At 42.2% G+C, this 18,251-nt stretch overlaps 1 protein-coding gene and 1 long non-coding RNA gene across 4 annotated transcripts in view; both read right to left on the reverse strand.

The window, feature by feature from the left end:
- LOC137429770 (uncharacterized) overlaps positions 1-12,736 on the reverse strand; it is an 86,252-nt gene extending 73,516 nt beyond the window's left edge. Inside the window, exon 1 of the long non-coding RNA XR_010984940.2 lies at positions 12,722-12,736. This is a non-coding gene — a long non-coding RNA (uncharacterized LOC137429770). The remainder of the gene's footprint in view (positions 1-12,721) is intronic.
- Positions 1-18,251, reverse strand: part of PC (pyruvate carboxylase) — a 663,757-nt gene that overhangs the window by 560,234 nt on the left and 85,272 nt on the right. For all 3 annotated transcript variants that reach the window (XM_078779838.1, XM_068119999.2, XM_068119997.2), the window contains exon 10: positions 12,939-13,121. In XM_078779838.1, coding sequence (XP_078635964.1) covers positions 12,939-13,121 — 183 coding nt within the window. The remainder of the gene's footprint in view (positions 1-12,938; positions 13,122-18,251) is intronic.

Here is an 18,251-nt window from a genome sequence, read left to right on the forward strand (position 1 = left end):
CCGACCAGACCACCGACGCCTCGGTGCAGGCACTCCGTGTGGCGGACACGGGCCTCCGCCTGGCCGACATCCCCTTCGCGGGCACCGTCCTGCTCTGCGACGTCTCCCAGGGCCAGCCTCGCCCCATCGTGCCCGTTTCCTGGCAGCGCCGCATCTTCGCCTCCATCCACGGCCTTTCTCACCCGGGCCGGAAAGCTTCTCAGAAGCTGGTGTCGGCGCGTTTCGTCTGGCACAGCCTTCGACGAAACATCCGCGACTGGGCCAACGCCTGCACGGCCTGCCAGCGAGCCAAGGTCCACCGCCACACCCAGGCCCCGCTGGCACCTTTCGCCGTGCCTGAACGGCGTTTCGACCACGTCCACGTGGACCTGGTGGGTCCCCTGCCCCCCTCGCGGGGGTTCACCCACCTGCTCACCATGGTGGACAGGACCACCAGGTGGCCGGAGGCCGTGCCCCTCACCTCCACCACCACCGCCGACGTGGCGCAGGCGTTCATCGCCACCTGGGTCGCGCGCTTCGGCGCACCAGCGGACATCTCATCCGACCGCGGCCCACAGTTCACGTCTGAGCTTTGGGGCGCGGTCGCCCGTTCGTTGGGGGTCACGCTGCACCGCACCACGGCCTACCACCCCCAAGCCAATGGGTTGTGCAAGCGGTTTCACCGCTCCATGAAGGCCGCACTCATGGCCGGCCTTCAGGACGACGGTTGGGCCGACCGGCTGCCGTGGGTCCTTTTGGGCCTTCGCACGGCCCCCAAGGAAGACCTCCAGGCGTCCGCCGCCGAGCTCGTCTACGGCCAGCCACTCCGCGTCCCGGGCGAATTCGTGCCTGACGCTACCAGTCCCTGGTCCGCCGCTCGCCAGCGCTCGGACCTCCAGGAGGCCGCCCGCCGATTTGCCCCCGTGCCGACGTCCCGCCACGGTGGCCCCCAGTCCTACGTCCCCCCGGCGCTTCGCACAGCGGAGTACGTCTTTGTGCATCATGACGCGCACCGGGGGCCACTCCGGCCGCCGTACGACGGGCCCTTCCGGGTCCTGCGACGGGGCGACAAGTCTTTCATCGTCGACTTCGGCGGCCGGCCGGACCGGATTTCTGTGGACCGCCTCAAACCGGCGCACATGGACGTCGACCGACCACCACGGTTGGCCCTTCCTCCGCGGCGAGGCTGCCCCCCGTCCACAGTTCCCCCCGCTCGACCACCCACCACCACGTCAGACCCCTCCCCACGACCCTCCAGGGGTCGCTTCGGCCGGGTCATCCGGACCCCCCTTAAATTGACCCTGCCGGTGCAGGTCGATTCTGGAGGGGCGTGTGTAGCGGTTACCGCTGGATGTACATAATCGCCTTGCACCGGCCAGAACACGGCCAGACGCGCCTCTCCCGGGCATGCCCGGACTCACTGTTCCCGGGCACGCCCGAACCTCCCGGGCACGCCCGGTCTCGTCTTTCCCGGGCATGCCCGCTCTCGCCTTTCCAGGGCTCGCCCAGAGCGTCCGGGCATGCCCGCTATTGCCTTTCCAGGGCTCGCCCAGAGCGTCCGGGCATGCCCGCTATCGCCTTTCCAGGGCACGCCCAGAGCGTCCGGGCATGCCCGCTATCGCCTTTCCAGGGCTCGCCCAGAGCGTCCGGGCATGCCCGCTATCGCCTTTCCAGTGCTCGCCCAGAGCGCCCGGGCACGCCCAGCCTCGACTTGCCAGGCCGCAGCCAAACACGCCCGGGCAGGTCCAGACTCGCCTTTCCAAGGCTCGCCCTTGATACCCGGGCATGCCCGGTATAGCTTTTGCTGGGCAAACTTCCCGACATAAATGTGTATATATATTGTTGCCCGAAAAACGGGCTTGTCAGAATACCTGAGCTGTTTTGTTTCAATAAAGCAACTCGGACGAATTCCGTCTTTGGTCGCGTCAATTCTTTCGACTCGCGTTGGAGCGCAGTTCCTTCAATATAATATATATACATATATATAATATATATATATAATATAATATATAGTGTAGCGGCTGCTTCCGTTTTGCAGATTTCAATCCTTTTTTCAAAATAGGCGCCATTTACTGTTTAGATTTTGATGACTTGCGTGTAATATGATTCAACGGATGTTTATATGAATCGATTAAAATGAAAAAGCCTTCAATTTCTGATATTTTGCCTTTTCATTTGGGCTTCCCAATTGAAGCCCTGCCCATAGGGTGGGTACCGTTGCTAGTAATAGTAATTTCAGCTACAGCATTTTAATGTAAATGCAGCAAAAGTTATAAAAACAAGAGGCGGAAGAGGTGTCTGCTAGCATTGCCGAGCAACCAATTCGAATGAAAGTACCATTGCCTTTCAGCTTTCTCGTGTAATGAGAAACTACTGAACATTTATATCAGTAAGTGAGTGAGTTAATGAGTGAAGTAAGTGTGGTTAGAAAGAGGTTTATATATTTTATAGAATTTTTTCTCTCCTACTAATTAAAAAGGACAATGGATGCTGTGCTTTGCTTAATTTTAACTTTCGAGAACATTAAATCAATTTGAAATTCCATTTATGCACATTTGCTTCTGCAAGTCACTTGGGCTCCACAAAATGGCCGAGGTCAAGAATACTCGGAAAGAAGGCCTTATCCAGCTGGTACATTGCCCAGTAAGGAAGGACCAGTGGGAGGCTGGAGCAGATTGGGTCAGTGCTGGCATTACTGCAGCTTCTAGCACATCATCAATCATCGTCGTGCCTCTGGGAAACCCATTTGCTGTAGTACTCCATCCTCGTGCCTTGGGGCAGTGACATGCATGCCATGGCCATTTCAAGAAAGGACATGTACGGTCGGTCCAATCAAAGTCACTCTGTGGCTCAGACCCTTGCAATGGCTTGAGGTTTAGAGGAAGAGGCATGATCAGCCTCTAAAAAGTGTGCATGATTCTATATGGCAGCAAACTACTTCACCTCTGTCTTTTTTATAGGAAAGTGAGTGAACAGTAGAATAAAGTTATGCTTCAATGTTTCTCCAGAGCCAAAGTGTGCAAGAACCTTGGGGAAAGAGAAAGCTGTCCAGATAGGAGACAGAAAAGATATAAAGTGCAATAAGCAAGGTTTTAAAAGCTGATGTGAAATAATCGTGTCATTGCCAAGTGCTTTCTCACAGATTTCTAACTGAGGGTACATCATAAGGGTAAAATAAAGAACAACCCACATCGTCTTCAATATTTGGCCATAGTTTGCAGCTGCTGGATCAACAATGACCAGTCATCAGTTTCTATAAATAGAAAATTGAGCAAACCATGCCATAAAAATGCACATTCATATATAACAGGAGACAGCGACCGTTGCGATCGAATGGCACATTTCAAGGCTGACACAGCCCAGCAGTTTGATAAAAGAGATGGCAATAACAATGCTAAAACAATCTATCCATCTTCAGTATGATTCTACTTTTGAAAAGAAAAAAAACAAATAAACAATTGGCCTCACTATCAGTACGGTCATTATGTCAACCGAGCGAATGTATTAAAACATTTAAAAAACAAAACAACATTTTGTACGCACACCTGCTGGTTAATGTGGCGTGACCTAATACCCCGTAAATCAAAAAACACCGATGTGTGCCACCAACAGAAACGAGCATGATTAGCTGTACGCAAAGTGCATATGCTGTACTTGTGCAATCACATGGTTCGCTCATAGCCTGGCAGAGTGTGAGAGAGATATGATAGAGATAGATATGATACTGAGAGGGAGATGGAGAGATGGAGAGATGGAGAGATGGAGAGATGGAGAGATGGAGAGATGGAGAGAGAGGGAGAGGGAGAGGGAGAGAGAGAGATGGAGAGATGGAGAGATGGAGAGGGAGAGAGAGAGAGAGAGAGACCAGAGGAATTCTTACAACTTATCGAGTGACCATGAGGATCACCAACTGGGAACGTCCATCATCAAGGACTTGACCAATCAATCCCAGAACCTCTCCAATTTTATAAGATCACAATTGTAGTTGTGCCCGAAGAGCATAGCGCCAACTGTGAACCAGCAGAATAAAGGGAACAACTATGATGCAAGCCCCATGCTTCTTCTTGCATGCATTTGCATGCACAAACCCAGGCTCCCTTTCCCAATGGTAACTGCAAGGTGAGATTTCTCAAATGTTACTCGATGCAGGAATGAAATAAAATAAAAATATCGTGAAGTACAAAACCAACCAACACCAACAACAACAACAGAACAGTTTTCATAATCACTCTTCGCGATCCAATTCTTGTTTTTTTATTGCCACATTTCAGAGAACCAGAATAAGAGTGGGAAATGTGATTTCATTGTTCATAGAAATTCCAGTGCTGCATCGGCATCAAATCTTCAGACAAACTAAAACAATAAAATCTCAGCTGGCTATTATGAACACACCACCCACGGCATGTTATGGTACAATGTAATGATACAATGCAATAATGTGCCATGCACCCTTTGCTGAAACTGAGAGCTGTAAAACATTTTCAGGTGCATTTAGCCAAAATGAAGAGATGATGCCAGCTTTCAATGGAATTTTAAGGCTGCAGTAACGTTCCCCGGGTGATGCAGTTTGCAAGCCGAATGGTAATGCAATGTTTCCCATCAATTCTCCACTTGTGTGAGAAAAGCACAGATGTTCATTTAAATCAGCGTGAACTGTCTCAACCACTCACGCATCACCTCGATTTCCGTCATTCTTGAACATTCCTGTCCCCTGCACAACCGCATCGGCTCTACAAACCACCCAGAATTCCTGTGTATCATCACTATATGATGAAACCAAGAAGAAGAACAGAAGACTAAGTGACATTTGAGATTGAAGGGAAGAAACTTGAAAGGAAAAAGCTGTTCGGCCCATCACATCTGTGCCAGTCTGTACCATTAAACCGGCTGTGTCAGGAAGTGACGAAACCAGTTAGGTATATTATAAAACCATCAGACAGATGGTGGACAATTCCATTGATTAGAATTAAAGGTTTACAGCAGCCACAGTGGGATTGGAAACCATCGCTTTAAGGTTGCTGCAACTGATACCACAGAAACCAGAATACATGAATACCGGTATTTATATAAATAAATACATATATATATATATATATTGGAGACGGCATGAAGCTGGAAGGTGTGAAAATATTTTGCTACCTAGGAGACATGCTAAATGGAGAAGGTGGATCAGACTCGGCGACGGTTGCGAGAGTGAGATGTGCATGAAAGAAGTTTCGGGAACTGAGTTGCGTGCTGACGAGGAGGGGAGTGTCGTTGAAGCTGAAGGGAAAGTGTATGCTGCATGTGTGAGAAGTGTTGTGATTTATGGGAGCGAGACATGGGTAATGAACGAAGAGCAGCAACAAAGGCTGGAAAGGGTGGAAATGCGAATGGTTCGGTGGATGTGTGGAGTATCGTTGAGAGAGAGGAAGACAAATGATGAGTTGCAAAAGATGATGGGAATAGAGCCTGTGATTGATGCTGTGAAGAGGAACAGGTTGAGATCGTTTGTTCATGTGTTGACGAAGGATGAAAGTGACTGGTTGAGAAGAGTGATGGAAATGAATGTAGAAGGAAGTAGAAGACGGGGAAGACCGAGAAAGACTTGGCTAAAGATGGTGGAAGAAGAAATTCGGGCAAGGGGGTTAACAAGGGGAGATGCAGAAAATAGGGCAAGATGGAGATGATTGTCATCGGGACCGCAAGGCTAACCCCCGCTCCAGCAGGGAAAATGGCCTAAAAATGCCTGTGGTTGTTTGTTGTTGTATATAATAAATATATAAATAACTATTTTACATATACAGTCATGTGAAAAAGTAAGTACACCCCATGTAAAGTTTTGACTTTTTCAACATATTTCAACATACAGCTGTTTGATCTTCATTTCAACAATATTGAAAGATAAAGGTGATATAATATAACAAATATCATGAAACATTTACATTTTGTAGTCCATTGTATCATTTAAATAAACATAAAAGCAAATTTCGCATGTGGAAAAAGTAAGTACACCCTTGGCTCTAACAGGTGGTATTGCCCCCTTTGGCAGAAACAACCTCAAGTAGGCGTTTCTTATAACTGTCTACCAGTCTCTGACATCGACTGGGAGAAATTTTTGCCCACTCCTCCATGCAGAATTATTTCAGCTGTGCGATGTTTGAGGGGTTTCTTGCATGCACCGCTCGTTTCAAATCCCCCCACAACATCTCGATGGGATTTAGATCCGGGCTTTGACTTGGCCATTCCAGGACCCTCCATTTCTTTCTTTTCAGCCATTCCTTGGTGGATTTAGTCGTATGTTTAGGGTCATTGTCATGTTGCAAGGTCCACCTTCGGTTGAGCTTCAACTTTCCGACAGATGGCCTCACATTATCCTCAAGCACTCTCTGGTACAATGAAGAATTCATATTGGATTCTATGATGGTGAGCTGCCCAGGCCCTGATGCAGAAAAGCTGCCCCAAACCATAATATTTCCACCACCATGCTTTACAGTTGGTATCAGGTTCTTGTGGGCAAATGCTGTCTTTGGTTTTCACCAAACATGTCTTCTGGTACTGTGGCCAAATAGCTCTACCTTTGACTCATCTGTCCAGAGCACATTGTTCCAGAAGTGCTGGTCTTTGCCTTGGTGTTCATTGGCAAACTTTAGTCTTGCCCTGATGTTCTTTCTGGACAGCAAAGGTTTCCTCCTGGCACACCTCCCATGTAGATCAAATTTGTGCAGCCTCTTTCTAATGGTAGACTCGTGCACTTTGACATCAACAGTGGCAAGAGCTACCTGTAGGTCCCGTGATGACATTCTGGGGTTCTTAGAGACTTCTTTCAGCATATTGCGGTCTGCTCTCGAGCTGAACTTGCTGGGGCGGCCTGGCCTGAACAAGTTGGCAGTTGTTTGGAATCTTCTCCACTTGCAGATGATCTTCCGGACAGTCGAATGATTGATTTCAAATTGTTTGAAGATCTTTTTAAATCCCTTCCCAGATTCTTAGGCATCTGTAACTTTCTTTCTGAAGGTCTCAGAGAGCTCTTTTGATCTAGGCATGGTGACGCCACACACTTCAACAACAAAGAGCAACCCAAACTAAATGTCTGAGGTTTAAATAAGACAGGTTCCTCCAAGATCCTCTCTAACGATGTTCTCATCATTTGCACCTGAGCTGGTGAACCTGATTCTAATTTTAGGCATTTGAAGTAGTGATAAATGTAGGGGTGTACTTACTTTTTCCACATGCGAAATTTGCATTTAAGTTTATTTAAATTATACAATGGACTACAAAATGTAAATGTTTCATGATATTTGTTGTATTATATCACCTTTATCTCTCAATATTGTTGAAATGAAGATCAAATAGCTGTATGTTGAAATATGTTGGAAAAGTCAAAACTTTACATGGGGTGCACTTACTTTTTCACGTGACTGTGTATATATATTGTTGCGGATATGGGATTTGCATCCATCCATATCCGCTTGTAAATATTCCCCTATTTCCTCAATACTTCCCAACTCTCCCCAATCCCCCATTCCCTTGTCCCATTTTCTGTAAACAACACTCTGTAGACCCGACCTCCCCCTATTTCCCCCATTAAATGTCGCATCCAGGTCCACCGCATCTCATGTAAGACAACTATAGGACATCTTGCTAGTTATTCTCAGTCTATGTCAGTTAAGGATTCGTTTCCATTAATTCTGACCCTTCGTTGCACCAGAATGTGATTGTATGGCACCGTTAGGAAGTTTAGGACCTCCCAATACCTCCCCGCAGCTCTTCCTCACAGTTCTCTTCAACAACAACAACAACAACAACAACAACGAGCGCAGGGAGTGCGTGTCCTCAATCCGGCTTGGTTGGTAGGAGTGGTGGGAGGGCACCAGGCCTTCCCAACGAGCCGCCATCGGACATGTGCTCGACGGGGTTACCAAACAGGGGCTCCCTGTCGGCTCCTCGTCAAGGGCGGAGCCCGGTAACCCCCGCACCCAATGGAAGCGGCGGACCGGCCCCAGTTGGGGCGGAACCAACCAGCCGAGGGCGTGTCACTCCCCGTGGAGCATGCGCAGTAGAGAGAGAGGTGACGTCAGATGCGCGCCGAGCTGAGAGAAAGCAAGACGTCCCCTCCGAGCGCTGTGAGACCTCCCTGCATCTTTGGACTGTGTTTATCCTGTCCCCGAGCCAAGGTGCACCTTGTGCCATCGACCTACCTGTCCATCCCTGCCATCAATCCCTGTGTAAGTCTACCTTGTCCGTTTGTCCGTGGTCTGTCTGGGTTAAGATAAGACTGTATTTAAGAGCCCATCTCTTCTGTGTCTTTACCTCACTCTGCCTTGTAATCTACCCCCTTTTCTCCACCACTGTAATTATACCCTCCTCCGGATGTCTTGAGAACTGTACTGCGTCGTTTCATCTTACCCAGTCGTCGTGTCCTTTCTATCATTGATTTGGCATAGCGCGATTTGGCCAACGTCTGGGGGAATCGGGTGAGTCGGGAAGAAAGGGGGAACAACTGTTCGGCCACGGTTACCTCCGCTCGGTAAATGACATCCAAGCCGCGATCCATAACAATATATATATATATATATATATATATATATATATATATATATATATATATATATATATATATATATATATATATATATATATATATATATATACAGTCATCCCTCGTTTATCGCGGGGGTTACGTTCCAGAACCCCCCGCGATAGGTGAAAATCCACGAAGTAGAAACCATATATTAATTTTATTATTTTTATATATTTTAAGACTTTAAAAACCCTCCCCATACCCTTATAAACCTTTCCCACGCTCTTATGAACCCTTTCTACACTCTTAAACACACTTTTGAGACCCATCCTTAGTCCTTACGTATTAGAAAAATATTTGTACGTGTATATATAGCTGTACAGTACATTGATGCAAGTTCTTTTATAATTGCAATTAATTAACAAACAAACATACACATATGATCATGGAACTACACAAGTACAGTACAACAAAGTATTTACATTGATGCAAATTGTGTTTTTGAAAGCAAAAGGCAATAATTGACAAAAGTGCCTTTAATCAAACCTGAGGCCTAAGCATAAAGAAGTCTTCATGAGCTATTCAAAATAGAGATGATGATTAATTTTGAAAATTAATAAGAAATGCATTAGCTTCCTCTTGCATATGCAGCAGCTTCCTGATGGTTAATTTGTAGGAAGCAGTGGGGGGTGGAGAGGAGGTGAGGGTGGTTATTCCTGATCTGATGCAGTGATGAAGCAGATATCTCATCTGTATCAAAAGGTAATGACTGAAAAATCCCATCCTCCACAACCTCGGTCATTCATGTTACTCAGCGACTTAATTTTATTGCAGCTTTAGACAACATCATCGAAATCGTCATCATGATCATGTGTCTCTAAGTTGTAAACATAAGTTATTGTAAATTAGAGGTTACCCAAAGTATGATGACTCTTAACACCATATTGATCATTAAACTGCAGGACACAGTTTGGCATCAACCTTGCAAATTACTTAAAGTAGCGAAGAACCGTCCAAGAACCCTCCTTACGGATGGGTTAATTACCCCCAGAATCATGGACAAGTTAATTACCCCCAGAATACGGGACTTTCAAAATGCACGATTCTTTGGCTTCTCATTTATAATGCGTATTTTATTTCGATTTACTGTAATATTCTTTTAATATAGGTTTTAATTAATGTGTTATATTTTTATTTATATTATTATTAATTTTTTAGGCTAGAAAATGCTTATTTTACCGCAAAAATAATTAAAATCTAAAAAAATTAAAATACCTATAGGCCGCAGAATCCCGCGATATAATGAAAAATCCGATATATAATTTTACATATACTAGCGAGAAAAACCCGCGATGTACCGAAGCCGCGAAAAGTGAAGCGTGATATAGCGAGGGATTACTGTGTATTTTTATATGCATGTATAATTGTATATACATTATATATATATATATATATATATATATATATATATATATATATATATATATATATATATATATATATATATATATATATATATATATATATATATATACATACATATATATATATATACACAAAGAATTAAGTTAAGCACCCCCCCCGTTTTTTTACAACCTCGCACATTACAAGTTTGTTGTCGTCAAAACAGTGTAATATACCCATGATATTGCTATATTTTCTGGAGAAGTGATATTATGGTCACATAAAAACATAACAATCATGCCGTTTTCAATATTTTATTCTGAATAATTTAAGGTGAAATTTTTTGGGAATTTTAGGCATATTTTCACCTCAATTTAAGTATGGAGCTATAGGTCCATCACGGACAGTGTGGATGACGTTTATGTTTTCTAATGTACAGTCATTGTTCTGAGAAGACCTCTAGCGATCTTTGCGTCAATAACGTGTGTAGGACCCACGTGATCGGATCACTGACTCAACCAATCACTTTTTTTCACTTTGATCACTCAATTTCATCAATGGATAATTGCTAATGTCATACCAATCATTATTTGATCTCACATACCTTAGAATATATGCCAATGTATACATATACACAAAGAATATATATTAGGGGGTGCTTACCTTAATTCGTTGTGTAGGGGTGCTTAACTTAATTCTTTGTGTATATATATATACATATATATATATATATATAAATATAAATATATATATAAATATATATATATATATAAATATATATATATATATATATACATATATATATATATATACATATATTATTTATATATATATATATATATATATATATATATATATATATATATATATATATATTACAAGTAACCAATAAAGAGGGAGAAAATGAACCAACAAAAATGAGTAACATCGATGATGAAAAAGTCTCAGACAGTCATTTTGTCAACCCTATTTCCTCCGAGGAACATTGGGATTATGAAAGGGAATATCATCCACCCAGACAACCCAAGAGTGCAGCACTGTTCACACTAAGTGCGGCAAGTTCCAGAAGAATTTAATATTACCTCATAAAATATGCAAAGCTAAAGAATGAATAAAGTTGAAACTCAAGGGCTGTACCAATCGAATATGTCATGAGGTCCGTTGTTCATTTCGCACAAGCAATGCTTCTCTATACACAAATGTGTTGGGACGTGAATTTTTGACATCTGGCTCCAGTTCTCAGTCATTCTCCACATTTGCCTGCTCTGTCATGTGGGGACTTTGTCATGTCTTCTAAGCTAAACAAACAAAAAAATCGATGAAAGGCTGGCTGTCAGTATGAATACATTGAGGCAATGCTAAGTTATATGACAAATATGATGTACGGTGTTCTTGAGTGGGTTTTGTATCGACGTTTGAAGAAACTCGGAACAGCACGTGAAATGTGTCGCTTCAACAGACACAGCTTTGAAGAAGTTTCATTAACCACCAATCAGTTATTTATTAAAGTTACGTTCCAGATCTGAGTTCTGTTCACCAGACATGTTTCCAAGATGAGAAATGCAATGGAATTGACCGACAAGTCGTGGTATGAGTGATCGCAAGTGGGTAGCATTTTCAAGGCAGTTTGTGATGATGTTTCTACTCATCTAAGCATAATGACAAACCTCGGAGAGGAGCTAACAAAGCAGAGCTGTGGTCGGATAATCATTGTGTCAAGGTCAGTGGGGAATGAGTTTTTGATACTTTGAACACACAGGCTCCATTTATCTGCCTGGAGGTCAGGGGGGTCTCAAACTTTTTGCATACATGAGCCACCGCATGCAACCTCTGAAAACAAACCCCATTTCTTGATTTCAAACTTCTTTACAATATGACATATATGCATTTAAAAGGGAAAATTTATCACCGCGTTTTCAAGTAAATGTACCTTTTGTCACTGTCTTTGCTAAAGTAAGATTAAAAACACGTTTTTGTTGAATTAAGGTTCATTTAATATTAAACAGAAAGGTTACCTTTACATCGTCTAATTGATGAGTCAATCACATGATTTCCACACCATTACCGTCAGGTGTTCCTCTCTATACATCCACAAAGCTAAAAACCCCACTTAAATTCTCCTCTCCATCACTGATAGGCTGCTTGAATCTACCTCGACCCTTCCCCAAGCGACAGAGCGAATGGAACCTATAGTTGTGCCATACATGGCAGTGTTGGTCACTCTGTCATGCACGTGGCTATAAAGAGGAAGTGTTGTAAGACTTGGAGTTGGAGAATGGCACGAGGGATGAGTAGCAGATGGCGAGAAAGGAAAAGACACATGCAGGTGCTAGAGAAGTGGAATCAGACGGAAGATGGGAGCTCGGCGACACAGCCTGCATGGAAGCCTCCATCTTCCAGCCGCCCACACACCTTCGTGAAGATGCACGACCCACTGGCGATCAAGTCAAATCACATCATTTCATCGACACTCATCCATAACCCCTACGCCTTAAGTGCCATTTTTTGTTGCTTGCTCCCTCGCTTGATGTCACTTTGTCACTTTGCACCCTTCCTTCATCGCACATCAGGTTTGCAATGCAAGATGGGTCAACTGTGTGTGTCTTGTCAGGTTTTGTCGAGAATTGAGCCCTCGTGCACACCTAGATTTGTGTGCATATTTATTTATTTATTATTACTGCTGAGCTCATTGTGATTTATTATTATTGAAACTAATGTCTTCGAATACTTTGAATACAGACAACTTATTTTCTGCCATTGAGATAGCTTGGAACAAAGGGGCTAAGAAAGTGAGGGAAAATATTCTGCAAATGGTAACATCGGCCAATAACCCACCTGACTGTCCAGAACACAGGCCCTCATGGGTGGAGTTTCAGAGCTGTTTGCTTGTTACTTGCCATTGGAGCGAGGCTTGAAACCTCATGCAAACAACACGTTTTTTGTTGTTGCTTTTAAAATACGATTGTTGCATTCATTGTACATTGTATGAAATAGTTTTTAAAGTAAATACATTGCTCAGCAAAGGTGAACCGGTCGGTGTTTTAGATCTTACCTTGACACCTCGAATGCGGAATTCGGCCAAGGCCCGGCCCATCTTTCTGGCAGCGACCTGCTGGTTTGTGGCATGCGCAATGACCTTGACAAGCAGAGAGTCGTAGTGTGGAGATATTACTGCACCCTGAAAGGCCGAGGCGCTATCCAATCGAATACCCATTCCCTCTCCACTGCGGAACACCTAGGGAATAACAAAAATCAAAGCATTAACTTGCTTTCGAGATGTGATGGCCTTTATATTATGTGTACATAAAAATATGTTCAACCTCACTGCTCTTGTGGACAATCCTTACCCTTTGGATAAAGGTCCCTCGAAGAAATAATATCCCTTAAAATAAAATTCTTTTTGTTTTCATAAATACAAAAGTATTATTCCCGATTTTCACAAATTGAAACAAAAACGGTATGCGACTAGTTTCCAAGGTGATGAGATATCCAGTGAATCTGTCTGTTGTCAAAACCCATGTACAAATAAAGTAACACCCCTCCCCCAACACCCCCTCCGCCATCACCCCCTTTACCCCACTCTTCTCATCTCATATCCAAATCTGTGTTGACGGTATCCAAAGCCTGCTCGTTTCTGACTGGCTGTTCATTTACACAATTTATACAGATCCTCAAGCGATTAATTAGGACTTCAGGGAAAGTTCAAGTTGCATGCATCAAGCCATGCAAAAAAAATATTATTATTATATCAAAAAGCACTCTCCTCAACCACTCAAAGGTTCTTTTCATCTTAATGGGGGTCAAAGGACAGAACATCAGGTGAATAATCATTCTGACAGTAAGTGGCTTCGCTCTGGTGTATCAAAGCAGTGTAATGGTCCATTATCGGTATGATGGGACAGGCTGGGGGTCGGGGTGGGCTGAGCATTTGTGTGTGTGTGTATGTGTATGTGTACGTGTACGTGTGCGTGTGCATGTGTGTGTGTGTGTGTGTGTGTGCATGTGCATTGTGCATACATATTACCAAATGAGAGGTTCAGGATCATTTGCTGCAGGCTAGTCATGGTACTGATAGGACCCACACATTATGCATGATGCACATGTAATCAAAGCTAAAGGACAAATACCTACAACTATATTCTTCAAGTATGTCTTCCACAATGTCAAACAAACAATGAAGAGCGTGTATCCAGATTACATGAAGGAGATTCACACAAAACAAAATATATCAACTTAATAAAGTAGGCCCAAACTTATAATGTGACCAATCATGGTTTATTCCACTGCAGTTTTATCAAATTACTGAAATCTTGGTCGTCATTCACTATACACATCACCTAGTTCTCAGGGGAATCAACATGTAATGTCCAAATGCAAGACACTGTGGCAGGAAGAGTACCAGACTCCGTGGTGTAATAATTAGAGCGTTGCTCTGAGTCTGGGAGGTTGGCGGTTCAAACCCTGACCGAGTCATACCAAAAACTATTAAAATGGTATTTGCTGATTCTTTGCTTAATATTTAGCATTTGAAAGGTTAAGAACATGGATAATCCTCATAGGTTGGCATCCATGGAGAAGATGAAATTCCTCCTTAGGAAATGCCCCTCTGAGTGTGGTGAGAAAGGCGGCGCCGTTGTTATGACGTTTCTGGTACCCAGAGTGTCCCGAGAAGTGACGGAGCTCCCCCCCCCCTCCTCCCCCAAGTCCAGCGGCTGTGTTTGCCTCGTCTAACAGTTCTGTGTTGTGTCTCGTGTATTCAAAAAAAAAAAAAAAAAAAAACTTCAAGCAACTCTGATTGAGAATCTACAACTGTACAAGTATGAATGTTCATTTTCTCAGAACTTGTATACAAGGCACTCTCAACTTAAATGGAAGAGTTGGTCATCTGAAGGTTTTTAGCATGATGTCGGAGGGGTATCGACTTGAATCTCCACACACCAAGAGCAATTTGACTATTTTAATTCTCTGGAGAAGATTCGCTCGAATACACACAAGGATTACAACAAAGTTTAACAATACTATGCCAACATACACGACCACAGAGCATCACAAACGTTTTCCCAGAGAATCTTCTGTTCGATTCGGTTGAATCGCGTCTTTTATCGTGTTTCTTGAGACAAAAGGAATTATTCTGTGCTTTGAGGCATCAGACTGGAAGATGAGAGGTCGAACAAGGGGTCAGGGATTTGAGACAAGTTGTTGCCATCAGCATGGTAAAACATCTGCTGTTCATTAAACTCAAACCATTTGCGATAAGCTTTTAAAGATGAAAGGAATACACACATGGTGTTTTGCAGTGCCAGCACCAGAGAACTCTTGTAGGGCAAAACAACTTTGTTCTTTTACATATCTCTTCTTTTCCCAGATTATCAACGTAGCCTTTATTCCTAAGTATTTATTCCTAAGATTCCTATCTAAAATTACAGTAACACACAATATCTATAATTCACAATGCAGATTTAATCAAAATATTTATCACTAAAGTATAAGCTTCGCCTTTATTGGCTTACATATATATATATATATATATATATATATATACAGTGGGACCTCTAAATCCGAATTTAATTCGTTCCAGCGGCAGTTCGGATTGGGAAAAGTTCGGAATTAGAAACTATTTTCCTCATAAGAAATAATGGAAAGTGAATTAATCCGTTCCTGGACCCCAAAAACCCATTATCAAGACACTGTTAACTGCAAATACACATGATTCAAGGTAAAATAAGATGAGTAAATGCCCTAAATATCAAATAATAATAATAATAAAAACAAGAAATAAATGTACTAACATGAAAATAACTGCATTTACCTTAGTGGAGAGTTCTGATGGTGCATGTGGAAGCTGGAGAGGAGGAAGGAGGGAGAGGGTTTTATTGCTTGGAAGGTGAGGCACCTTCCAAGCTAACATCAGATGATTGTGCTTCTGGTGTTTGCTCTCTTTGTCTCTTAACACCACTTGTAGAGGGTTGGGGCTCACTAGGCTTGCTTTCTTTAGAGAACCACCTCTCCAAAGTTGCCTGGTGTTGGCGACTTTTCTTAATTTTTCTGAAGTGGTCAATCACATTGTCACTGAACAAGTTAATGCTCCTGTTAACCACTGCTTTATTAGGGTGCCACTTTTCAACAATGGCCTGTGTTTTAGACCAATGGAAGCACAGTTCTTTAATTTCAGCACTGGAAACAACACGCGAACGCTATGTTGGCGGTTCGGTTATAGAAATACATTCGGAATTAGGGACAAAATTTTCTCGAATTTACGGTTCGGAATTAGAGTAGTTCGAGATGAGGGGCGTTCGGAATTAGGGGTCACTACTGTATATATATATATATATATATATATAGATGATTATATATATATATATATATATATATATATATATATATATATATATATATATATATATATATATATATATATATATATAGAAGACTAACAGTTGGAAATTCATTTTAGACTTCCACAACGATCTAGAAGCAGAAGTCTTGAAATGTCATAAACGTAATCCTTATTTCTCAACACAATTCCCCTACAACATGCAGTCACTTCTTCCAATGGCATTCAAGCTTCGTATGGCTCTTCCCAAAAAAATGATTTTTCCTGGCCCTGTAACCAATTATAAATAGCAAGATATATATATATATATATATATATATATATATATATATATATATATATATATATATATATATATATATATATATATATATCTATCATCAAACTCAATGTTTTCTTCTCAGATATTCCTTCATATGTGGAAACATATTCCTTCGTATTTCGATCCAGGCGAGAAAAAAATTTGCAAACTTATTTATCCAAGGATGTTACTTGATGATGGTACCAATACCTCCTGCACTCCCGGATAGTGACTCATCAATCATTCACAATAATGGATTCCGCCGCATTAATGTTTGGGTTCATTCGGGGTTTCAGTTTGCCCACCAGACCTGGGCTCATCTCTCGTGCTATCCAGGTGGTTTAAAATTCAACAACCCATATTGTGATGGTGGCATAAGACACCGCATCATCTCCCAAAGCACTTTAAATGCAGAAAAGATCATTATGAAGGCAAGAAGCTCATCTTTCACCATTTTCTAACATAGTTCACCCTTGTAAAGTGTAGGGATCAGACAAATCTGAAAAATAAAGACGTGTCATTCAGTTCATACATATTTAGTATATCCTCACTTTTCAAGGCTGGCAATCTCAGGGGGTGAAAAAAAATAATCCCTTTGGCATTCTTTCCCGATTGGGCTCAAAACCTTTTGAATGATCCTTGTACAAGAGGGCTACAATGTTGTTGGAGAATCTAAAACCAGGTTTGATATTCTCAGGTTTGATTCAGAGTTACTAAAGTATTCATCAAAAGAAACAGAAGCCATGCGAGTACATTATTAAGGCTCTAGTGCAGGCAATACAAGCAAGTTTGTTCAACATCGAATGTTTGAACATTGAAGGATGGAATCAATAAATGAAGCTCAACTTTCAAGAGCCTGTCCATTTACCAGGTATTGCCGTTGTTAAAGTCCGTCCAATTCACATGCTTTACCTTAATAAATATTTGAAATGCTATTATCCTAAAAACTCCTCAGTTCAGATCAAAAGGAAGATGTCAAAGAACCAATTTCGTCATTTGGTCAACCAATGGAAATGAACAATACAAACAACTACAAGTGATTTAATGAACGTTATATAATTTAACAGCACACACAAGGGGATGAATATTAAAATTTATTCAAGACAGAGAAGCCGTGCATTACGAGATCTCTTTCTTCAACTCCTCCAAAATATCTTCCACTGCCACATTACAGCAACACTAGCAGAGCTTGTGCAGAAGGAATTTAGAATTTAGAAAGAGAGAGCTAGGTACTATGTATAATTAATTACAATTAATTAATCACATATAATTTAGCAACCAATACCATCTTATTATAATGGAGCAAACTATAGACTATAGGCCTATGCACGTACAGTCACGTGAAAAAGTAAGTACACCCCATGTAAAGTTTTGACTTTTTCAACATATTTCAACATACAGCTATTTGATCTTCATTTCAACAATATTGATAGATAATGGTGATATAATACAACAAATATAATGAAACATTTACATTTTGTAGTCCATTGTATAATTTAAATAAACATAAATGCAAATTTCGCATGTGGAAAAAGTAAGTACACCCCTGGCTCTAATAGGTGATATTGCCCCCTTTGGCAGAAACAACCTCAAGTAGGCGTTTCTTATAACTGTCTACCAGTCTCTGACATCGACTGGGAGAAATTTTTGCCCACTCCTCCATGCACAATTCTTTCAGCTGTGCGATGTTTGAGGGGTTTCTTGCATGCACAGCTCGTTTCAAATCCCCC

This window comes from Myxine glutinosa, chromosome 6 (genome assembly GCF_964187855.1).
Source record: "Myxine glutinosa chromosome 6, kmMyxGlut1.1, whole genome shotgun sequence".
Taxonomy (NCBI): domain Eukaryota; kingdom Metazoa; phylum Chordata; class Myxini; order Myxiniformes; family Myxinidae; genus Myxine; species Myxine glutinosa.